General features: G+C 43.3%; 2 protein-coding genes across 4 annotated transcripts in view; one reads left to right on the forward strand and one right to left on the reverse strand.

Moving 5' to 3' along the window:
• firrm (fignl1 interacting regulator of recombination and mitosis) lies at window positions 1-24691 on the forward strand. 3 transcript variants are annotated; one of them, XM_082957082.1, is made up of 24 exons: window positions 1-198; window positions 715-815; window positions 1019-1059; window positions 1459-1547; window positions 1640-1744; window positions 1928-2068; window positions 2227-2388; window positions 2651-2736; window positions 2901-3039; window positions 3655-3809; window positions 3964-4112; window positions 5408-5537; window positions 5707-5893; window positions 6284-6366; window positions 6659-6710; window positions 7277-7366; window positions 7544-7729; window positions 8267-8383; window positions 8504-8599; window positions 9994-10083; window positions 12951-13055; window positions 16475-16555; window positions 23878-24039; window positions 24349-24691. In XM_082957082.1, exons 2-24 carry the CDS (start codon window positions 727-729, stop codon window positions 24562-24564), a joined length of 2751 nt encoding a protein of 916 aa, XP_082813208.1. In that variant the 5' UTR covers window positions 1-198; window positions 715-726; the 3' UTR covers window positions 24565-24691. The 3 variants fall into 3 exon arrangements, with proteins under 3 accessions (XP_082813208.1, XP_082813207.1, XP_082813206.1); XM_082957081.1 differs by having other exon boundaries at window positions 8510-8599; window positions 9994-10107; XM_082957080.1 differs by having other exon boundaries at window positions 2-198; window positions 9994-10107.
• Window positions 1-24839, reverse strand: part of LOC106592820 (E-selectin) — a 126398-nt gene that overhangs the window by 44969 nt on the left and 56590 nt on the right. The gene's annotated exons all lie outside the window — the stretch shown is intronic.

A 24839-nucleotide genomic window follows, 5' to 3' on the forward strand; every position in this document is an offset into this window, starting at 1 on the left:
TTGCTAATCCTTATTGTGGCTAGCGTCACACAGGTACCTCTTTCTGGCTAAAGTTATCCACAAACTCTCGATACAGTTTGAATATTTTTAAACCAGTTAGTTGGCGAAGCAAGACATGCCGTTTTTCTATGCATGTAGTAACGCAAGTAGAATTTACATTTCGTGGGGATTTGTGAACTACTGAAAGAAAGTAGCAAGGTAAGCACAAGCTTATCAATTTAGCTAGCTAACACTACTTAGTTGGCTAACGTAAACTGAATCAAAGAGCGAAGCTATTAGCTAGCTACCTTGCTAACTAGCTGGATGTAACGTTAAGCTGTGCTGTTATCCAAACTTAACCTGCAGCCAGCTAGCTAACGTTGACAAGTTTAGTGCCTGTACAACCTCATTAGCCGTCGAAACGCAACGATTCACGTTGGCTCCGATGCCAAATAAAATGATTAAACACGACTGACTTCCGCATCCAAAACAATAGCCCACAATTACACACGATATTGTTCTTTGTGATTGCGGACAGTTATTTGGATGCTAAAAGGAGTAGCTTTGATAAGAACTTCATTTTACGACATTAGAGCTGTCTGCCCACACTAGTCGCCGCTCAACTCCATTGTAAATCTTTGCGTTTAACCGGAGTTTGTATTCCTATGATTTAACTAGTAGCTTGCTACATCCATGGTTTGTAGAGAAAAGTACGAGAATAATGTTCTTTACTAGGCTGTCATCACCATGTCGCAGACCACTCTGTTGGAAGAGGTGGTCCAGTGGAGTAAGGACACCTGTCGGCTGGAAGTCAAATCCGTCCTCCCCAAACTCATCATATCCTTTCGTGGGTCTCTATTGTACAAAACATGGCATAGGGGCATAAATCATTTACTTATGGTTGAAATGACTGTAAACATCAGTTCCAGGTCTGCACAAATGCACTTCAGACCTATCCAGTTGATGTAGTATGCCTGTGTGTGTAGCTACTACTGTTGAAGTCAAATTGCGTTACTTTTGAACTCCTTAACTGTGTGTACTCCATGCATTATAAGACAGAAAGCTGGGAAGAACGTATACGTAAGTCTCATCTTTTTAACATCAAATCAAAGTTTATGGGTCGTGAAAACACTTATCGCAGGTCCAGCAAAAATACAAAATACTGTAGCAATAACATTTAAAAAATATCAGAACCCGCAATGTCGGAGACTGGAATATAAATATATATGCGTACATACATATAATTGTGTGTAAAGACAGTTTTTGACTCAAATTTTAGTTGGGGACATGAAGTTCAGGTCGCAGTTGTAAATGAGAACTTGTTCTCAACTGGCCAACCTGGTTAAGTAAAGGTGAAATAAAATCAAAAGTTGTCACCTGTCAGTAAACCCAGTCATAATTCAGTGTTCTCCATGAATAAGGCCTAGAGTGAAAGGCCAGTGGCACTCGTTCTCCATTTCACGTTTTATCTTCTTTTAGATGTGCTGAAAATCATCACAGACATGTTCTTGCCTCACCTCAGCCTGTCAGAGCTGGAAGACGAGTGTTTCTCCAAGGTCTTACCTAAAGTAGGACATATTTAATTTCTTGTTTGAACACAGACATGCATGTTCACAAGCATCAGCCCAGTGTGTGTGTTTAACTGTTGTAATGTCTGCAGGTAGGGAAGATGTTCAACACACTGATGGAAGAGATCACTAACCAAGTTGGAGGGCTGTCCATTCAGAACACGGAAATACACTCTCTTCTCAGGAACATTCTACAGGTGTGTTCTTAATGCCTGGGAAATTCTCTCTGTCTCGATCTCTCTGATACAATATGAGAGAAAAGCACTCCCTTGTCTTTCTCTCTGTTGTGTTAAGGTATAAGATGTTTTCCCCTCTTCAAATCTGAATGCTAATTGTACTGAGTGGACATTATTAGCTTTGGGGGGGGTTCTGTTTGCCAGGTGATGGTGCAGGTGTTGGAGGTGCTGTCTGGCTGTGTGCGTCATGTCTGCTCGTTTGAGGAGGCTCCTGCCCTGGATAGTATCCGCTCCTTACCCTCCTGCATCCTTAAGGTCCTCAGGAACACCTTCCAGCACTGCAAGGTATGACTGCAAGGAATTCACTGTTTTAATTATGCTTACTGTGCAAAAGTCTATGTCTAGGAGTATCTAAAAGAGCACATCATGTTCATATGTAGTTTTCTACTGTATGGAGTCAGTGGCATTATTACAATATGTTGTGGGAATGACTGTTTCCCCAGGAGAGTGGGGAGGTGTACTGTGGGCGTCTGTCCCTGGTGGGAGACCTACTCCAGGGCCTGTTTAAAGAGGCTTACTCACTACAGAAAGGCCTGATGGGACTAATGGACAGGATCTCCCTGGAGAACACAGCCTCAGAGGACGACGTCTCCGACATCATCACTGGGTGTGTGTGTGTGTGTGTGTGTGTGTGTGTGTGTGTGTGTGTGTGTGTGTGTGTGTGTGTGTGTGTGTGTGTGTGTGTGTGTGTGTGTGTGTGTGTGTCTCGGAAGAGACTTATGCATCCGTCTGGTTGTTTGTGGGTAGTAATTCTCACTGTAGATAAGTGACCATTTTATACTATTCAGTGTTATGGCAAGAAATTGTCATACATTAACAATAGTTTTTGCCTCAGTGATGACAATGAAAAGGTGTTTATTTCCCTCAGTGATTCATAGTCTCCTGGATATATGCTCGGTTATCTCAAACCTTGACATCGCACTACATGCCAACACATGGAAATTCATTATTAAGTAAGTATAGAACATATACATTTTTAATCATCATAAACATTATCTGATCTATTGTAAATGAATTATTCAGTAAGTATAGTCCGGCCCACAAACATTACATTTTGATGATAATTTAAATCTATCTGTCTGTTTTTGTTGGCTGACTGATTGATTGATCTGATCAGGCAGTGTGTGAAGTATGGATCGTTGGTGGAGGAGCGGCTTCGTCACGGTGACATCACATCCTGTCTGTGTGATGACCTGCTGGCATCGTTCCACAGCTGCCTGGAACTGGCTGAGCAGATCAGTCAGGCGGGGCCACAGGTACATGGCCAATCACATCACAGTCAGAGGAACACTCCCTATGAGCGAAAGACCACAATACATCTTTTTGGTTGAAAAGACATTGAAAATAAGTCTTCAACTTGTGCTCACTGGGCTGGCAATAATCTTTCATTCATTTTAAAATGTTTTTTGTTGCGTGCACACTGAACATGACCTTGCTGAGTTGAATGAGCTGATTTCCTTCTATTATTTATTTATTTAGTTATTTCACCTTTATTTAACCAGGTAGGCCATTTACAACTGCGACCTGGCCAAGATAAGGCAAAGCAGTGCGACAAAAACAACAACACAGAGTTACACATGGCATAAACAAACGTACAGTCAATAACACAATAGAAAAATGTGTATACAGTGTGTGCAAATGAAAAGCCTGGAGTCCAAATGCATTATTCATTAATATTACACTACAATAGAGAACATTTTTTTGCGTGGAGTTTGTTACGGGTCAGTTCAGGACAGAAATGCAACATTCTCACTGTGACCCTAGATGTCTGAGCATGAGGTGAAGGGTAGAACACAGTGAGACAACGCTCTCTGCTTGGTCTGGTTGTTCCTGCTGTCCTGTTGAACCGCTGGTCTCTGTGTTTCCTACAGCAGGTGGCACACAGCCCAGAATACAAGTTGTTTCAGAAAACTACAAAGATGTGCAGATTTTTTGCCAACACATTAGTTCATTACATAAAGGAATTCAAGGCTTTTCTTTCTAAGTCTTGCAGACGTTTCCACCAACTCTACCTTCAAATTGTCAGGTACAATACGGCTACACTTTCTACAACTCACACGTACTGCACACACACACACACACACACACACACACACACACACACACACACACACACACACACACACACACACACACCCACCCACCCTCTGTGGTTAACGTTTATTATATTTTATCCACAGCAAGTTTCCTCCCAGCCTGTGTTCCCCGGTGCTCCCCTCCCCTCTGTCTGAGGAGCTGAACGGAGCAGTTCTGGTGCCCATGGACGCTCTGCTCTCCCAGCTGCTCCCCCTCAGACCCTTCGCCGAGTCCGTCCTCAACCCCAGCCAGCGTGAGTCCACCTCTACCTTCACCCTAGTGTAGAAAAATATCAAATACTTCACACTGCAGTCTATGCTAACCCATGTGCTTTATTGACATTGTTTGGGGCACTTTATTGCCATGAGCCTTAGGTCTTGAATTGTGCAGTCTGTTTCCTTATTACATCCATGTCCACTGTCCCACGTCCATCTGGGGCCTCTGTCAATGTACTGTAGGGATGCTTTCCGCCTCGAGACATGTGTAACAAAAGCAAACACACACACACACCCCTTCCGTTGGTGTCGTTTGAGGACATTGGTTTGCTGAGTGTGCTCTGGTTTTTATTTAGGGGTCAACTTGGAACACAATGCTCTCACAAGGCCAAAGTACTACTTTGAGTATCAGGGCTCTGCTTGTTATCTGTCATTAATCAGGGGACATAAACAGTAGAGATAAGAAGTTAAGCTCTTTTTACTGACTCTGATCTTATCGACTCGTTCAGTCGAAAGAACTAATCTTTCGACTCATTTTGTTCCTTTGAGGCAGTAATGCCCAGTGCACACAGGAACACCTTACCGGCAAACGATGAACTGAAGACTCAAAAGAGTCATGATTCAACAAGTTCACATCGTTCACCGTAGGGGCTTATTGGAGCTGTCATTTGTGACTGAGAAGTGTGCTTTAAACAATGTCGATTGCTAGCTAAACAAATATGATTATTTCTTGATACATTTGAAACGAAGTCTAGTTGTGGCCGGACTAGATTGTGAACGACTGATGTGGGTGATAAGAACAATATTGTTGTGAACTGCAGCCCCCCCCCCAAATGATTCGTGTTTGAGTTTGTTGAACAGAGGCTGTGTATGTTTTGCTTCTACAAAGCTGTGTCCATCATAACATTCAATAATTCATTGTATTCATTCTTGCACCATGCGATCAATGATAATTTCTGAACATGTATTTTTCGTCTATGCTTTGTTGGTCGGAGCATGTCTCTGGAGCCGCTGAGCCGGAGGAGAGTGGATTAATCCTGCTGTAGGACTTCACTGCGGTCAGCAGGTCAAAACAAATGACTAAAATGAACGAGTCACTCACAAACAAACTAAGCACGACTTGAGTCAGTAAAAAGAGTAGATTGCGATAATAATGCCTAAAATGTCACTAATAATAATGCCTAAAATGTCACTAATAATAATGCCTAAAATACCCCCTCGAAGGCATTTTACCAGTAGGCCTATGGTCTCATGAGTCTTGTCAGGCCCACCTTGTGTTGAGTGTGAGCCTTTTTGTGACCCCTGCCTGTCCTGTTTGTGTACCTGTATGTAGACTTGAGTCCTGAGACAGAGTTACCCCATTGCCTCCTGCTGGTGAGTGTCATGGGTCAGTTCCCCTCCCATCCAGAGGAGGCGCTGCAGCTGTGGTGTGACGGCAGCCACTTCCCTGAGGACACGCCCAGGTAGGAGGGCTCTAGACTATGGCTGTAGACCAGACATTAGTCAAATATTTTTTATTTATTTAGTTTGACTAGTGCAAAAGAACCAATACTCCCAAAAACTCCATAATACATCAAGTTTTTCATTCTCTCTCTTTCTCTTCTCCCTCCCCCCTACCTGCCCTGTCTTCAGACTGCCTCTGTTCCGGGCCTTGTTCCAGAGCTTCAGGCGGTCCTGTACGGAACGGAGGGTTCCAGTCCTATTGCCGGGGGTGATGATGAAGGGTCAAGCCCAGGGGAACGTGACCCTACATCATCACGTCTGTGTGATGCTTTGTGCCTGTGTGGCATCGCTGCCCCCAGAACACTTCCCCCTACTGGTGAGGCACTGCCCACAAACTGTTGGGTGTAAATTGTTGTAGATATTGTTTGTAAGTATTTTACACACACAGGTTACACACACATACTCTACACAGCACTTTGGCCCCTGAGTATTTCCTAGCTTGGAAAAACTGTAAATGATTGCATTATGATGGAATTGTGGATACAGTATGTTTATGATGTCATAACAAATCTCCCTCTCTCTGTTTTATTTAGTGGAAACACCAAGGTCATTTCTGGTGACATTATCACCCTGAAACACAACTCAATCATCATCCTTCATCTGTTTTTCTACTGTGGATCAGTTTATTATCCTGAAAGGTTCTTCTCTTTTATGTTTCGTTCTCTCTCTCTCTCTCTCCATCCATTTGTGCTAATCCATCCATCAGGAGCGTAGTCTGTTGGAGGCTGTGCTGCAGCCTGACACCCAGACGGCCCTGCTGGCTACTGACGTGTGGTGCTTCATAGCCCGGTGAGCATCTGGCCACCAAACCACCGGCCTTCCTTCCACCAACACTGACTTTGCTGATAGACTGATGCTTTTTTTTCAGGGGGAAATGTGCTCACTAATGCTATGTGGTTGTCTCACCTTACCACCTTTTTAAATGAATGCACTTACCTGAAGTCTGTCTGGAGAAGACTGTCTGCTAAATTACTCAAATGTAAAGTACATTTCACAAATAAATGTCGCAATATTGTAAATGTCCGTTGCTTGTCCTGTGTGTTTGCTGCCTGCTGTGAGTGACTCTGTCCTCTCTCTGCAGGTATGGTACAGCTGAACTGTGCTTACATCACGGTCTCCTCACAGCTCAACTGGTGAGTAGAGAGGACAGACAGACCACCCACCCACAGGGGTCACAACTTCTCCCTGGCTATCAGTGTTCTCTCGCGCTCTCTCTCTCGCTCTCTCTTGCTCTCTCTCCCTCGCTCTCTCTCACTCTCTCTCGCGCTCTGTCTCTCTGTGTGTGTATCCTAGTTTATCATCCCTATCCAAGGCCCAGTCCCAAATCCACCCCTAAGGCCTACGCACTTGTGGAGATCTGAGAGGATTTGATTGTTATAAGACATATGGTGTATTTAGCCTATCACAAGGCATGCTGGAGCTGCTACCAGATGGCTTAACACCTGTCAAATCCAGTCAGATCTCCACAAGTGAGTAGGGTGCAAGCCTTAAGGGTGGATTTGGCATCTCTCTGTGGGCAGGGTGGCTGTAGACTAAGGCCTCTCTGATACCCCGACCGAGGCGACAATTGGTGTTTTTTGATCCTGGGGGAAGGAGACACCTGTTAGTAACCGTGCCCCAGGTTGTTTCAGTTTATTTCATGACCTATCTTCCCTTTTTCCACCCTCTCCTCCTCCTCCCCCCCTCCCCTCCCCCCCAGGTGAAGTCGTGTGGTGGGGAGAGTTACCAGCTGTCCCACCTGTCTCTGCTGCTGAGACGCATGGTGTTCCTCATGACTCCTGAACACCAGGTCAGACAGCAGCACGGAGAAAACGTGTGTGGTGTGGTGTGTGTGTGAGGGGGCTGTCGAACTCTGGTTTTATAAAGTGATATGAGCTTGTGGTTTGTGTTTTTATTTACATTTGTGTGTGACTGAGTGTGTGTTTTCATGTGATGTGTGTTATACATTTGTGTGTGTTTGTTGTAGATGGAGTTGGTGGAGCGTTTCCCTCCCTCCCAGGATGACAACCTCCCTGTATGGTGTCACATCCTCCTTAGAGCCCTGTCCCATGATGCCCGGCAGCGGGTCGAGGCAGACATCATCACCTTAACTAACACCACTGTGACAAACTGGCAAAAGGCTGGGTGCAAACTGGGACAATTGGACAAAGTGGTGAGGACACTTTTTCAGAAACTTCTTTAGACCAAGGGGCAAAGCCTATCTAAATCGCTTTTCAGTGCCCAGCTGAACACTAAAGTTAATGTGTGGACAATAAAGTTGTATTCTATTCCACTGGAGTGATAGTGCTCAGCCTACTTGTTTTATACAGCCTCATTGACAGGCAGGCACCTTTTTTATAATGAACATGCCTCGTGACACATTTTGGCCTTAGTTACCATGCTGAAGGTCTCATTTCATTACCAAGAATATAGAGCGGGCAAGGCTACAATATTCTCTGCTGCATGGTTGTCTCCTGTCCTATAGTAGGTGTTGAATAGAAAGATCATAACTGGCTTTAAGAGCTTAGAGAAGGTGACGAGTTTGGTTTAAGAGCTTAGATAAAAGTACCAATAAAATAATCTTGTTTATTGTGAGAAAATCAGGGTAGATAAGGTCATTTCTTGTCGTCCTAAGTGGACCGTTCTGTTTCTAATTTAGTACGAAAGCACTGCAGTATGGCCTCAGTTCGGCCCATTTTCTCGCCCACAGAACATAGCGCTGTTGTCCCTGCTGATGGTGGTTCGAGGTGTATCTCCAGAGGCAGAGTGTGAGTCGTCTGCACTGACGATCATCTCACAACTCTGGGTTGCCATGTGTCCCAGTCAGGTGAGGGAAGTGCTTCTGGACACACACACACACACACACACACACACACACACACACACTCACAAGTACATTGGGTGTACAGTTTGCCAGTTCAGTTAACTCTATCCCTTTGATTGGCAGGTGCAGATCCACCCTAGCATCCAGTGCACTCTGAAACTCCTCCTCTCCATGTCAGCCATCTTGGTGAAGAGTTTTGACCCACAGGTCATCTGTCAGGTACAGAACACAAATGTTCACTTCCCTTATTCACTTCAGTGACTATGATGCTCAGTGATGTGGTAAACTATCAGGTCCAGTGGGCTATCCAGATAACGCATGGACGGGAACTAGAATAGTAGAATACACAAGGTGCAATTTCGACAGTCACTCAATTAGCCCATGTCAGCTAACATTTTCTTCATTGGTAAGTTAGTCTAGCCAGCTATCTAAACTAGTAGTAATCATGGCCGAATTACCGACCGGGGGGGGCCCCGTTGATTTTGTTAGTCACTCTCACTCAGATATCATATTCAAAACTGAAAACATTTCTCTCCGCCCCATGGCAAAATGTATAGAATTGCACAACATTTTCTCTCCGCCCCATGGCAAAATGTGTAGAATTGCAGGAGATTTACTACAAAACAATGTTTTGTCTCCACTGTCAAGAGTTGCTAAAATGTTTTGCTCACAAGATGTGGGGGGCCCGCCAACAACATTTCACTTAGGGCCCCCAAAAGGCTAGGGCCAGCTCTGACTGCATGTGTAAGGATGGATGTGGGTAGGCAGACCTGCGAGCCACTGCGGCCCCTCGTGATGATTTCATATTTTTTGTGCCCCCCCCCCCCCCACCCCAAATTTAAAAAGAATAAGATGTGGAGATGTTCATATTGAAATGTGTATCTCCTGTGAACTGCACTGCAATTCAGTTTTCTTGACTAGTTAAATAAAGGTTAAATATATAAATATTGTAAACTGCTAAGGTGCACCAGTGTAAAAGGCCTATAGTTGACTCTAAAATGTTGTACTCTATACCTATTTGATAAATGTGTTTTGATAAGATTACAGATTCTCTCAAGACCCCAAGTTTGGGAACCACTGTACCACTGACCTCTCTCTATATCTCTCTGTCTCTCTCTGCATCTCCTCTGCCTCTTTCATGGTAGCCGGCCTCACTACTCTCTGTAAAGCAATGTTATTTTGTTATGAGAACTTATAGTAGCCTATCTTTTTGTTAAGATTATAGCTTAATTTCAGTCAACTGCTCCGTTTAACGTTAGCTTCTTACTTAATCCTTCTAGTTATAGCTAGCTATCAGGCTAACTTAATCCTTCTAGTTATAGCTAGCTATCAGGCTAACTTAATCCTTCTAGTTATAGCTAGCTATCAGGCTAAATTAATCCTTCTAGTTATAGCTAGCTATCAGGCTAAATTAATCCTTCTAGTTATAGCTAGCTATCAGGCTAAATGAATCCTTCTAGTTATAGCTAGCTATCAGGCTAAATTAATCCTTCTAGTTATAGCTAGCTATCAGGCTAAAAGTAGCCAGAGCCCTTGAGCTTGCCACCTGGCTGAAATACCAGCGACTATTTACTAGCTGATGTATACAATAAATTGATTGTGTGTGTTTTTAGGCCCTTGTGTGTGTGGGAGCCATGATCTCTGAGAAGTGTCCTGATGACCTGCTGCTGGCTGCTCTGGACTTCTTGGCCTCTCTAGGCAAGGTGTTTATCCCACATGATAGCCAGGTATTGTATGATAGCCAGGTACCACTGTATGATGGGCAGAATCTTTTTTTCTGAACAAAAATATAAAGTGTTGGTCCCATGTTTCATGAGCTGAAATTAAAGATCCCCGAAATGTTCCATATTTTTATCTCAAATGTTGTGCACAAATTTGTTTACGTCCCTGTTAGTGAGCATTTCTCCTTTGCCAAGACAATCCATCCACTTGACTGGTGTGGTATATCAAGAAGCTGATTAAACAGAATGATCATTGCACAGGTGCACCAAAAGGCCACTCTAAAATGTGCAGATTTGTCACACAACACAAGTTTTTAGGGAGCGTGCAATTGGCATGCTGACTGCAGGAATGTCCACCAGGGCTGTTGCAAGAGAATTTAATGTTCATTTCTCATCTGAAAAGCGGTTCCTTCATTTATTCCATAGGATATTTTTAGATTAACTTAAAATAAGGTCTGTGTTTGGTTTAGGCTTACACCACCTTGCCAATTTTATAACTGTGTAGATATCCATAGGATATAACTCTGATCAATATAAGCGAAGATCATTTTTTTTGTAGAGTGGATTTATGAAAATATGTTGACAAACGTTACCTAGTGAGATTTACAAGGGTATCAAAACACAGAGGCGGTTTAAGCACAAAACACAGACCTTATTTGAAGTAGATCAAGACATTCTCTATGGAAGACATGAACGGTAAAATAACGAAGGAACCCCTTTCAAGTTCAGCCGCAAGTTATTACAGGAATTATGACGCGTCGACTATTTCTCTCTAAACCATATACCTTTGACTATTACGAGCCTGCTGCTGCCTACCACCACTCAGTCAGACTGCTCTATCAAATATCAAATCATAGACTTAACTATAATATAATAAACCTTAGGTCATTAATATGGTCAAATCCGGAAACTATCATCTCGAAAACATTCTTTCAGTGACATACGGAACCGTTCTGTATTTTATCTAATGGGTGGCATCCATAAGTCTAAATATTCCTGTTACATCGCACAACCTACAATGTTATTTCATAGTTCTGAAAAATTCTGGCAAATTAGTTTGCAACGAGCCAGATTCTGTATACTCTGATTCTGCGTGCAACGAACGCAAGAGAACTGACACAATTTCACCTGGTTAATATTGCCTGCTAACCTGGATTTCTTTTAGCTAAACATGCAGGTTTAAAAATATATACTTCTGTGTATTGATTTTAAGAAAGGCATTGATGTTTATGGTTAGGTACAGTCGTGCAACGATTGTGCTTTTTTTCGCGAATGCGGTTTTGTTAAATCATCCCCGTTTGGCGAAGGCGGCTGTCTTTGTTAGGAAGAAATAGTCTTCACAGTTCGCAACAAGCCAGGCGGCCCAAACTGCTGCATATACCCTGACTCTGTTTGCAAGAGAAGTGACACATTTACCCTAGTTAAAATAAATTCATGTTAGGAGGCAATATTAACTAAATATGCAGGTTTAAAAATATATACTTGTGTATTGATTTTAAGAAAGACATTGATGTTTATGGTTAGGTACACGTTGGAGCAAAGACAGTCCTTTTTCGCGAATGCGCACCACATCGATTATATGCAAAGCAGGACAGGCTAGATAAACTAGTAATATCATCAACCATGTGTAGTTAACTAGTGTTTATGATTGATTGATTGTTTTTTTATAAGATAAGTTTAATGCTAGCTAGCAACTTACCTTGGCAACGTAAAGCAGGTGGTTAGAGCGTTGGGCTAGTTAACGTAAGGTTGCATCCCCAAGCTGACAAGGTAAAAATCTGTCGTTCTGCCCCTGAACAAGGCAGTTAACCCACCGTTCCTAGGCCGTCATTGAAAATAAGAATGTGTTCTTTAACTGACTTGCCTAGTTAAATAAAGGTTTAAAAACATTTTTAAAAAAATAATAAAAAATCAGCAAATCGGTGGCCCAAAATACCGATTTACCGATTGTTATGAAAACTTGAAATCGGCCCTAATTAATCGGCCATTCCGATTAATCAGTCGACCTCTAATAGATGATAGACATGGTGCTGCTGAATAGTAGTTAATTCAACAGGTAGATCTGGAGTCAGTTGTTAACATAATGTGTAATGTAGCCTATTAACCTCTAAAGGTCTAAGCTGTTGGGTGGATGCATTGAATAAATGGTAAAAAAGACAGTCAAAAAAATAATAATAAGGGCCTCCTGAGTGGCGCAGCGGTCTAAGGCAGTGCTAGAGGCGTCACTACAGACCCGGGTTCGATCCCTGGCTGTATATCACAACCGGCCGTGATCCAATAGGGCGGCGCACTATTTGGCCTAGTGTCGTCCGGGTTAGGGGAGGGTTTGGCCAGGGGCTTTACTTGGCTCATCTCGCTCTAGCGACTCCTTGTGGCGGGCCGGTCACCTGCAGGCTGACCTCGGTCGTCAGTTGAACGGTGTTTCATCCGACACATTGGTGCTGCTGGCTTCCGGGTTAAGCGGGCGGGTGTTAAGAAGTGCGGTTTGGCGGGAGGACGCATGAGTTGACCTTCGCCTCTCGAGCCCGTTGGGGAGTTGCAGCGATGAGACGAGATCGAAATTGAGGAGAAAAATATATATTTTTAAATGACTCATAGGGAATAAGGTTTTGAAGTGTCTGTCCTATATCTAGGAGTTTTAATAAAGCTCAGGAAATATTTTTGTTTTTTTTAACACAGATTTAACTCTAGTTTTGTGCCAACAAAAATATCTCCATTCTTCCATTCAGTTGTATGGGTTACCTTCAGATGAGTTCCGTCACACATGTGGAGGTCGTAGAGCAAAATGGAGAACACCAACTACATGTAGTTCACTACTCCCCAACTGTGTGTGTGTGTGTCATCCACAGAGCCAGGTGTTGCCCAGGCTGAGTGATCTGTTTGGGGCCCTGCTAGCTGAGCGGTCCTGGCTAATAAACCAACATGCCCTGGAGGCCTTCGCTCACTTTGCAGAGGTGAGACTCTCCTGAACACTGTTTTTAGTGATAGGAATTTTTAAGATACATTATATTCCTATGAGTTTCCTTCTTCCTGAGGGCACTTGGCTGAGTTTTTATTTATAACTGGAGGGATAGTGGCCACTTTCATGTACGTATGAACTTCAATGTGCATGTACAGTGCTTTCAGAAAGTATACACATCCCTAGAATTTCACATTTTGTTGTGTTCCAAAGTGGGATTAAAATGGATTGTCATTTTTCGTCAACGTCTACACAAAATACTCTGTCAAAGTGAAAGAGAAATTATAACATTTAAAAAATAAGTAAAAAAAAACCCCACTAATGTATCTTCATTAGATTAAGTATTCAACCAATCAATACAGTTGAAGTCGGAAGTTTACATACACCTTAGCCAAATACAGTTCAACACAGTTTTTCACAATTCCTGACATTTAATCCTAGTAAAGATTCCCTGTTTTAGGTCAGTTAGGATTACCACTTTACTTTAAGAATGTGAAATGTCAGAATAATAGAGTGATTTATTTCAGCTTTTTATTTCTTTCATCACATTCCCAGTGGGTCAGAAGTTTACATATGCTCAATTAGTATTTGGTAGCATTGACTTTTTTTTAACTTTTACATTTTTTAAACTTGTGTCAAACGTTTCGGGTAGCCTTCCACAAGCTTCCCACAATAGGTTGGGTGAATTTTGGCCAATTCCTCCTGACAGGGCTGGTGTAACTGAGTCAGGTTTGTAGGCCTCCTTGCTCGCACACACTTTTTCAGTTCTGCCCACAAGTTTTCTATAGGATTGAGGTCAGGGCTTTGTGATGGCCACTCCAATACCTTGACTTCGTTGTCCTTAAGCCATTTTGCCACAACTTTGGAAGTATGCTTGGGGTCATTGTCCATTTGGAAGACCCATTTGCGACCAAGCTTTAACTTCCTGACTGATGTCTTGAGATGTTGCTTCAATATATCCACACAATTTTCGTTCCTCGTGATGCCATCTATTTTGTGAAGTGCACCCGTCCCTCCTGCAGCAAAGAACCCCCACAACATGATGCTGCCACCCCCATGCTTCACGGTTGGGATGGTGTTCTTCAGCTTGCAAGCCTCCCCCTTTTTCCTCCAAACATAACGATGGTCATTATGGCCAAACAGTTCTATTTTTGTTTCATCAGACCAGAGGATATTTCTCCAAAAAGTACGATCTTTGTCCCCATGTGCAGTTGCAAACTGTAGTCTGGCTTTTTTATGGCGGTTTTGCAGCAGTGGCTTCTTCCTTGCCGAGCGACCTTTCAGGGTATGTCGATATAGGACTCGTTTTACTGTGGATATAGATACTTTTGTACCTGTTTCCTTCATCTTCACAAGGTCTTTTGCTGCTGTTTTGCGATTGATTTGCTATTTTCGCACAAGTACGTTCTTCTCTAGGAGACAGAACGCGTCTTCTTCCTGAGCGGTATGACGGCTGCGTGGTCCCATGGTGTTTATACTTGCGTACTATTGTTTGTACAGATGAATGTGGTACCTTCAATTGCTCCTTAAGTCTTGCCTGATTTCGTTTGATTTTCCCATGATGTCAAGCAAAAAGGAACTGAGTTTGAAGGTAGGCCTTGAAATACATCCACTGGTACACCTCCAATTGACTCAAATGATGTCAATTAGCCTAACAGAAGCTTCTAAAGCTATGACATAATTTTCTGGAATTTTCCAAGCTGTTTACAGGCACAGTCAATTTAGTGTATGTAAACTTCTGACCGACTGGAATTAGGATACAGTGAAATAATCTGTCTACAAGGTAGATGTCCTAACCGACTTGCCAAAACTATAGTTTGTTAACAAGCAATTTGTGGAGTGGTTGAAAAACGAGTTTTAATGACTCCAACCTAAGTGTATGTAAACTTCCGACTTCAATTGTACATGTTAGAATCACCTTTGGCAGCGATCACAGCTGTGAGTCTTTTTGGGTAAGTCTCTAAGAGCTTTCCACACCTGGATTGTACAATATTTGCACATTTCTTTTTTAAATTCTTCAAGCTCTGTAGTGTTGGTTGTTGTTAATTTCTAGACAGCCATTTTCAAGTCTTGCCAGAGATGTTCAAGACGATTTTAAGTCCAAATTGTAGCTTGGCCACTCCGGCACATTCGATCTGGTTTTGGTAAGCAACTCCAGTGTATATTTGACCTTGTTTTAGGTTATTGTCCTGCTGAAAGGTGAATTAGTCTCCAAGTGTCTGTTGGAAAGCAGACTCAACTAAGTTTTCTAGGATTTTGCCTGTGCTTATCTCTATTTGTGTTTATTTTTATCGTAAAAAAACTCCCTAGTCCTTGCTGATGACAAGCATAGCCATAACATGATGCAGCCACCACAGTGCTTGAAAATATGAAGAGTGTGTTGTGTTGAATTTGCCCGAAACATACAGCTTTTTATATTCAGGACAAAAAGTTAATTTCTTTAGCATATATTTTGCAGTATTATCTTAGTGCCTTGTTGCAAACAGGATGCATGTTTTGGAATATGTTTATTGTACAGGCTTCCTACTTTTCACTCAGTCATTTAGGTTGTATTGTGGAGTATCTACCAAGTTGTTGATCCATCCTCAGTTTTCTCCTATCACAGCCAATAAACTCTGTAACTGTTTTAAAGTCATCCTTGGCCTCATGGTGAAATCCCTGAGCGGTTTCCTTCCTCTCCGGAAACTGAGTTAAGAAGGATGCTTGTATCTTTGGATGGTGTATCAATACACACAGTCAGTACAAAGTGTAATTAATAACTTCACCATGCGCAAAGGGTATTCAGCATCTGCTTTTTACATTTTTACACATCTACCAATAGGTGGCCTTTGCGAGGCATTGGAAAATTCTCTGGTCTTTTGTGGTTGAGACTGCTTGAAGAATTCACTGCTCAACAGATAATTGTATGTGTGGTGTACAAAGATGAGGTAGTCATTCAAAAATCATGTTAACCACTATTATTGAACTCAGAATGAGTCCATTCAACTTATTAGGTGACTTGTTAAGCACATTTTTACTCCTGAACTTATTTAGGCTTGTCATGACAAAGGGGTTGAATACTTATTGACAATTTTCTTACAACAAAATTCCACTTTGACATTATGGAGTATTCTGTGTAGATAATTGACACACAATCTCAATTTATTCAATTTTAAATTCAGGCTATATCACAACAAAATGTAGAAAAAGTAAAGGGGTGTGAACTTAAAGCACTGTATGTAACGTCTTTAAAAATATATATATTTTTATTTTATTTAACTAGGCAAGTCAGTTAAGAACAAATTGTTATTTACAGTGACGGCCTACCTTGGCCAAACCTGGACGATGCTGGGCCAATTGATGTGATACATGTGTAAGTCGTTCTGGATAAGAGTGCCTGCTAAATGACTAAAATGTGTAATGTTCATGTTTCAGGTCACCAATCATGAGGAGGTGATCTCCCAGAGCTTGTCTTCAGAAGACACCAAAAACAAAGTGGTGAATTTCCTCAGTAAGGTAATGAATGGTACCCACCACATCCAATACACAATCATTGGGATCTGGAGATAATGAAATATGGGACTGAACATTGTCGTGGAATTATTCTAATCAAAGGAGAGACTTTTTTTGTTGTTGCTGATTTCTTCAAAACAATTTAACTTTATTATTTAATTACTGCAGTAATGGAGTTGGTAAGTAACCACCCGGAGTTAGTCGCCGAGAACTCAACTAGCAGAACTGAGCCACAGTTAAGACCCATCCTCTTGAATACATGACAAACAACAGATGTGTGGAATGGGTCAAAAGGTTAGGATTGTTATGAAAGAAATGAATAATTCATTGCAGACAGTATCTGCTATGAAGACTGTTGTCATTGTATGGAAACCAGGGTTTGGCCCCCAAGACGAGGTTCTCCTTATCAGCAATTCATAACCGATCTCGTCCCTGGTACCTTAGACACCAATCTTTTTTTATTTTATATATTTTTTTAGGTCAGTAGAGAACAAGTTCTCATTTACAACTGCGACCTGGCCAAGATAAAAACAAAGCAGTGCGACACAAACAACAACACAGTTACACATGGAATCAAATCAAATGTATTTATATAGCCCTTCTGACATCAGCTGATATCTCAAAGTGCTGTACAGAAACCCAGCCTAAAACCCCAAACAGCAAGCAATGCAGGTGTAGAAGCACGGTGGCTAGGAAAAACTCCCTAGAAAGGCCAGAACCTAGGAAGAAACCTAGAGAGGAACCAGGCTATGAGGGTTGGCCAGTCCTCTTCTGGCTGTGCCGGGTGGAGATTATAACAACATGGCCAAGATGTTCAAATGTTCATAAATGACCAGCATGGTCAAATAATAATAATCATAGTAGTTGTCGAGGGTGCAACAAGTCAGTAACACAAGAGTAAATGTCAGTTGGCTTTTTCATAGCCGATCATTGAGAATATCTCTACCACTCCTGCTGTCTCTAGAGAAAACAGCAGGTCTGGGACAGGTAGCACATCCGGTGGACAGGTCAGGGTTCCATAGCCGCAGGCAGAACAGTTGAAACTAGAGCAGCAGCACGGCCAGGTGGACTGGGGACAGCAAGGAGTCATCATGCCAGGTAGTCCTGAGGCATGGTCCTAGGGCTCAGGTCCTCCGAGAGAAAGAAAGAGAATTAGAGAGAGCATATTTAAATTCACACAGGACACCGGATAAGACGAGAGAAATACTCCAGATGTAACAGACTGACCCTAGCCCCCCGATGCATAAACTACTGCAGCATAAATACTGGAGGCTGAGACAGGAGGGGTCAGGAGACACTGTGGCCCCATCCGATGATACCCCCGGACGGGGCCAAACAGGCAGGATATAACCCCACCCACTTTGCCAAAGCACAGCCCCCACACCACTAGAGGGATATCTCCAACCACCAACTTACCATCCTGAGACAAGGCCGAGTATAGCCCACAAAGATCTCCGCCACGGCACAACCCAAGGTGGGGCGCCAACCCAGACAGGAAGACCACGTCTTTACATTTAAGTCATTTAGCAGACGCTCTTATCCAGAGCGACTTACAAATTGGTGGATTCACCTTATGATATCCAGTGGAACAACCACTTTACAATAGTGCATCTAAATCTTTTAAGGGGGGGGGTTAGAAGGATTACTTTATCCTATCCTAGGTATTCCTTAAAGAGGTGGGGTTTCAGGTGTCTCCGGTAAGGTGGTGATTGACTCCGCTGTCCTGGTGTCGTGCGGGAGCTTGTTCCACCATTGGGGTGCCAGAGCAGCGAACAGTTTTGACTGGGCTGAGCGGGAACTGTGCTTCCTCAGAGGTAGGGAGGCGAGCAGGCCAGAGGTGGATGAACGCAGTGCCCTTGTTTGGGTGTAGGGCCTGATCAGAGCCTGAAGGTACGGAGGTGCCGTTCCCCTCACAGCTCCGTAGGCAAGCACCATGGTCTTGTAGCGGATGCGAGCTTCAACAGGAAGCCAGTGGAGAGAGCGGAGGAGCGGGGTGACGTGAGAGAACTTGGGAAGGTTAAACACCAGACGGGCTGCGGCGTTCTGGATGAGTTGTAGGGGTTTAATGGCACAGGCAGGGAGCCCAGCCAACAGCGAGTTGCAGTAATCCAGACGGGAGATGACAAGTGCCTGGATTAGGACCTGCGACGTCAGTGACTCAACCCACTCAAGTTACGCACCCCTCCCAGGGACGGCATGGAAGAACACCAGTAAGCCAGTGACTCAGCCCCTGTAATAGGGTTAGAGGCAGAGAATCCCAGTGGAGAGAGGGGAACCGGCCAGGCAGAGACAGCAAGGGCGGTTCGTTGCTCCAGAGCCTTTCCGTTCACCTTCACACTCCTGGGCCAGACTACACTTAATCATAGGACCTACTGAAGAGATGAGTCTTCAGTAAAGACCTAAAGGTTGAGACTGAGTCTGCATCTCTCACATGGGTAGGCAGACCATTCCATAAAAATGGAGCTCTATAGGAGAAAGCCCTGCCTCCAGCTGTTTTCTTAGAAATTCTAGGGACAATTAGGAGGCCTGCGTCTTGTGACCGTAGCGTACGTGTAGGTATGTACGGCAGGACCAAATCGGAAAGATGGGTAGGAGCAAGCCCATGTAATGCTTTGTAGGTTAGCAGTAAAACCTTGAAATCAGCCCTTGCCTTAACAGGAAGCCAGTGTAGGGAGGCTAGCACTGGAGTAATATGATCACATTTTTTGGTTCTAGTCAGGATTCTAGCAGCCGTATTTAGCACTAACTGAAGTTTATTTAGTGCTTTAGCCGGAAAGTAGATCATTGCAGTAGTCCAACCTAGAAGTAACAAAAGCATGGATACATTTTTCTGCATCATTTTTGGACAAAGTTTCTGATTTTTGCAATGTTACATAGATGGAAAAAAGCTGTCCTTGAAACAGTCTTGATATGTTCTTCAAAAGAGAGATCAGGGTCCAGAGTAACGCCGAGGTCCTTCAGTTTTATTTGAGACGACTGTACAACCATCCAGATTAATTGTCAGATTCAACAGAAGATCTCTGTTTCTTGGGACCTAGAACAAGCATCTCTGTTTTGTCCGAGTTGCAGCCATCCACTTCCTTATGTCTGAAACACAGGCTTCTAGCGAGGGCAATTTTGGGGCTTCACCATGTTTCATTGAAATGTACAGCTGTGTGTCATCCGCATAGCAGTGAAATTTAACATTGTGTTTTCGAATGACATCCCCAAGAGGTAAAATATATAGTGAAAACAATAGTGGTCCTAAAACGGAACCTTGAGGAACACTGAAATTTACAGTTGATTTGTCAGAGGACAAACCATTCAGAGACAAACTGATATCTTTCCGACAGATAAGATCTAAACCAGGCCAGAACTTGGCCATGTAGACCAATTTGGGTTTCCAATCTCTCCAAAAGAATGTGGTGATCGATGGTATCAAAAGCAGCACTAAGATCTAGGAGCACGAGGACAGATGCAGAGCCTCGGTCTGACGTCATTATAAGGTCATTTACCACCTTCACAAGTGCAGTCTCAGTGCTATTATGGGGTCTAAAACCAGACTGAAGCGTTTCGTATACATTGTTTGTCTTCAGGAAGGCAGTGGGTTGCTGCGCAACAGCTTTTTCAAAAAACTTTGAGAGGAATGGAAGATTCGATACAGGCCGATTTAGTTTTTTATAATTTCTGGGTCAAGATTTGGCTTTTTCAAGAGAGGCTTTATTACTGCCACTTTTAGTGAGTTTGGTACACATCCGGTGGATAGAGAGCCGTTTATTATGTTCAACATAGGAGGGCCAAGCACAGGAAGCAGCTCTTTCAGTAGTTTAGTTGGAATAGGGTCCAGTATGCAGCTTGAAGGTTTAGAGGCCATGATTATTTTCATCATTGTGTCAAGAGATATAGTACTAAAACACTTTAGTCTCTCCCTTGATCCTAGGTCCTGGCAGAGTTGTGCAGACTCAGGACAACGGAGCTTTGGAGGAATACGCAGATTTAAAGAGGAGTCCGTAATTTGCTTTCTAATTGATCATGATCTTTTCCTCAAAGAAGTTCATGAATTTATTACTGCTGAAGTGAAAGCCATCCTCTCTTGGGGAATGCTGCTTTTTAGTTAGCTTTGTGACAGTATCAAAAATAAATTTCGGATTGTTCTTATTTTCCTCAATTAAGTTGGAAAAATAGGATGATCGAGCAGCAGTGAGGGCTCTTCGATACTGCACGGTACTGTCTTTCCAAGATAGTCGGAAGACTTCCAGTTTGGTGTGGCGCCATTTCCGTTCCAATTTTCTGGAAGCTTGCTTCAGAGCTCGTGTATTTTCTGTATACCAGGGAGCTAGTTTCTTATGACAGATGTTTTTAGGGGTGCAACTGCATCTAGGGTATTGCGCAAGGTTAAATTGAGTTCCTCAGTTAGGTGGTTAAAACCTCTCTAGGGTATGTGGGACGAAATCGTCCAACCTACTCAACAGCCAGTGGAATCCCGTGGCGCGATATTCAAATACCTTAGAAATGCAATTACTTCAATTTCTCAAACATATTACTATTTAACACCATTTTAAAGACAAGGCTCTCGTTAATCTAACCACATTGTCCGATTTCAAAAAGGCTTTACAACGAAAGCAAAACATTAGATTATGTCAGCAGAGTACCCAGCCAGAAATAATCAGACACCCATTTTTCAAGCTAGCATATAATGTCACATAAACCCAAACCACAGCTAAATGCAGCACTAACCTTTGATCTTCATCAGATGACACTCCTAGGACATTATGTTATACAATACATGCATGTTTTGTTCAATCAAGTTCATATTTATATCAAAAACCAGCTTTTTACATTAGCATGTGACGTTCAGAACTAGCAAACTTCCGGTGAATTTAGTAGTAGTAGTAATAACCAGATTAAATCGGGTATGTTTTTTATCCGGCCGTGCAAATACTGCCCCCTACCCTAGAGAGGTTAACTGATTTTTGTCCTCTGACATCCTTGGGCAGGCAGAGGGAGTCTGGAAGGGCATCAAGGAATCTTTGGGTTGTCTGAGAATTTATAGCACGACTTTTAACGCTCCTTGGTTGGGGTCTGAGCAGATTATTGGTTGCGATTGCAAACGTAATAAAATGGTGGTCCGATAGTCCAGGATTATGAGGAAAAACATTAAGATCCACAACATTTATTCCATGGGACAAAACTAGGTCCAGAGTATGACTGTGGCAGTGAGTAGGTCCAGAGACATGTTGGACAAAACCCACTGAGTCGATGATGGCTCCGAAAGCCTTTTGGAGTGGATCTGTGGACTTTTCCATGTGAATATTAAAGTCACCAAAAATGTGAATATTATCTGCTATGACTACAAGGTCCGATTAGGAATTTAGGGAACTCAGTGAGGAACACTGCATATGGCCCAGGAGGCCTGTAAACAGTAGCTATAAAAAGTGATTGAGTAGGCTGCATAGATTTCATGACTAGAAGCTCAAAAGACGAAAACGTCGTTGTTTTGTTTTGTTTTTTTTGTAAATTGAAATTTGTTATCGTAAATGTTAGCAACACCTCTGCCTTTTCGGGATGCACGGGGGATATGGTCACTAGTGTAACCAGGGGGTGAGGCCTCATTTAACACGGTAAATTCATCAGGCTTAAGCCATGTTTCAGTCAGGCCAATCACATCAACATTTTACATTTTAGATTATGATCAGTGATTAGTTCATTGACTATAACTGCCTTGGAAGTGAGGGATCTAACATTAAGTAGCCCTATTTTGAGATGAGGTATCACAATCTCTTTCAATAATGGCAGGGATAGAGGAGGTCTTTATTCTAGTGAGATTGCTAAAGTGAACACCGCCATCTTTAATTTTGCCCAACCTAGGTCGAGGCACAGACACGGTCTCAATGGGGAAAGCTGAGCTGACTACACTGACTGTGCTAGTGGCAGACTCCACTAAGCTGGCAGCCTGGTTAACAGCTGCCTGGCCTGCACCCTGGCCTGCACCCTATTTCATTGTGGAGCTAGAGGAGTTAGAGCCCTGTTTATGTTCATATATAAGATGAGAGCACCCCTCCAGCTAGGATGGAGTCCGTCACTCCTCAACAGGCCAGGCTTGGTCCTGTTTGTGGGTGAGTCCCAGAAAGAGGGCCAATTATCTACAAATTCTATCTTTTGGGAGGGGCAGAAAACAGTTTTCAACCAGCGATTGAGTTGTGAGACTCTGCTGTAGAGCTCATCACTCCCCCTAACTGGGAGGGGGCCAGAGACTCTGCTGTAGAGCTCATCACTCCCCTAACTGGGAGGGGGCCAGAGACTCTGCTGTAGAGCTCATCACTCCCCCTAACTGGGAGGGGGCCAGAGACTCTGCTGTAGAGCTCATCACTCCCCTAACTGGGAGGGGGCCAGAGACTCTGCTGTAGAGCTCATCACTCCCCCTAACTGGGAGGGGGCCAGAGACTCTGCTGTAGAGCTCATCACTCCCCATAACTGGGAGGGGGCCAGAGACTCTGCTGTAGAGCTCATCACTCCCCCTAACTGGGAGGGGGCCGGAGACAATTACTCGATGCCGACACATCTTTCTAGCTGATTTACACGCTGAAGCCATGTTGCGCTTGGTGACCTTTGACTGTTTCATCCTAACATCGTTGGTTCCGACGTGGATAACAATATCTCTATACTCTCTACACTCGGCAGTTTTAGATTTAGCCAGCACCATCTTCAGATTAGCCTTAATGTCGGTAGCCCTGCCCCCTGGTAAACAGTGTATGATCGCTGGATGATTCATTGTAAGTCTAATACTGCGGGTAATGTAGTCGCCAATGACTAGGGTTTTCAATTTGTCAGAGCTAACGGTGGGAGGCTTCGGCGTCTCAGACCCCGTAACGGGAGGAGGAATAAACAAACGTACAGTCAATCACACAATAGAAAGAAATCTATATACAGTGTGTGCAAATGAGGTAAGATTAGGGAGGTAAGGCAATAAATAGGCCATAGTGGCCAAGTAATTACAATTTAGCAATTAACACTGGAGTGATAGATGTGTAGAAGATGAATGTGCAAGAAGAGATACTGGGGTGCAAAGCAGCAAAAAAAAAAACAACAAAAAAAATATGGGGATAAGGTAGTTGGATGGGATTATTTACAGATGGAGGCTCAGTCCCTCACATGCGCCACTGATCATAGAATGGCATGTGGCTGTTGGTTTTATCACCTAGCCATCACTTAATCAGTTGCCAGCCCAAGCTTCAGAGACCCCTCTGTTCACACAGACACACATGAGTTCTAAGAACCCTGTTCTATTGCATAAAACAACGGTATTAAAACATTGTACTTTTCTACCATAACATGTGTTCTTCTAGACTATTAACGCACAGGAAACGGTGGAGACTCGGCTTGAGAGGTTAAGATTGGAGACTCCTGTTCTTGAACGACACAACACCATACTGGAGACCAATGAGGAAACTGCTGCTGAGGTTTCAGTTGCATCTACCGGTGATGACCAGTCCACTACTGACACAGAGGTGAGTGACGAGGCTGATACCTGTGACCATATTATATCTGGGGGTTTTTTTGGGGAGGGGGGTGAAAGATTTACTCTACAACAGCTGTTGATTGCAAACTTGGCAGATTTAGCCAGTGAACCAATAGCTTAAAATACCTTATTCATTTTACTTCCCTTCCTAGACGTAATTACTGATCGTACATTGTTCAAAGTCTGTCCGGTCAGTGATTACTTAAAGGAAGTTAGGATGTATTTTGTAAGTGTTCAATTTCTCCTCTGACTTGGATAGTGATACAGTGACTCATTACCCCCCATTCATCCCATCCAGCCCTGTCCCAAGCGAGCACGGCAGGAAACCAGCGATGAGGAGGAGTACAGCCGTTACCTCCAGACAGCTGAGAGTGCCCTGAGGGCCCTGCAGACGCTGGTAGAGGGGCGTGCCACCGACACCCCTGTCCCCCCTCCACATTGGGTGACATCCAGACTACAGGAGCTGCAGACTCTGATAACCCATATCAGCACAGCCAACCCACCAAACCGCTAGTGAACTGGCCATTTTTGTATAATTTCTTTTTTAGCTTTGTTAGAAATCTGCCTGCGTTACCCCTTTTTATAAAATAGGGTTGTATGGGGGAAAAGGGTCAGTCCTTATTAAACATGAATCCCTTGAATATGGAGTCTCTAGTAAATTGGGTGTGTCCAGACTGGATTGACAAGAGGTTCATGATTGGCCTCTGCTGGTGAATGTGACATTACAATCCCGTGGACCTCTACAGCACAAATTCACTAGTTCTCAATCAGACAATATTGCAAGTGAAG

The sequence above is a fragment of the Salmo salar genome, chromosome 10 (genome assembly GCF_965601325.2).
Source record: "Salmo salar chromosome 10, fSalSal1, whole genome shotgun sequence".
NCBI lineage: Eukaryota > Metazoa > Chordata > Actinopteri > Salmoniformes > Salmonidae > Salmo > Salmo salar.

What these genes read in the sequence shown, in the direction of transcription:
- firrm (XM_082957080.1), top strand. Translation starts at nt 727, where the DNA reads ATGTCGCAGACCACTCTGTTGGAAGAGGTGGTCCAGTGGAGTAAGGAC. An exon ending in ACATGGAAATTCATTATTAA is followed by an intron (nt 2,737 to 2,900) that starts GTAAGTATAGAA and finishes TGATCTGATCAG; the next exon opens with GCAGTGTGTGAAGTATGGAT. An exon ending in AGTCCACTACTGACACAGAG is followed by an intron (nt 24,040 to 24,348) that starts GTGAGTGACGAG and finishes CATCCCATCCAG; the next exon opens with CCCTGTCCCAAGCGAGCACG.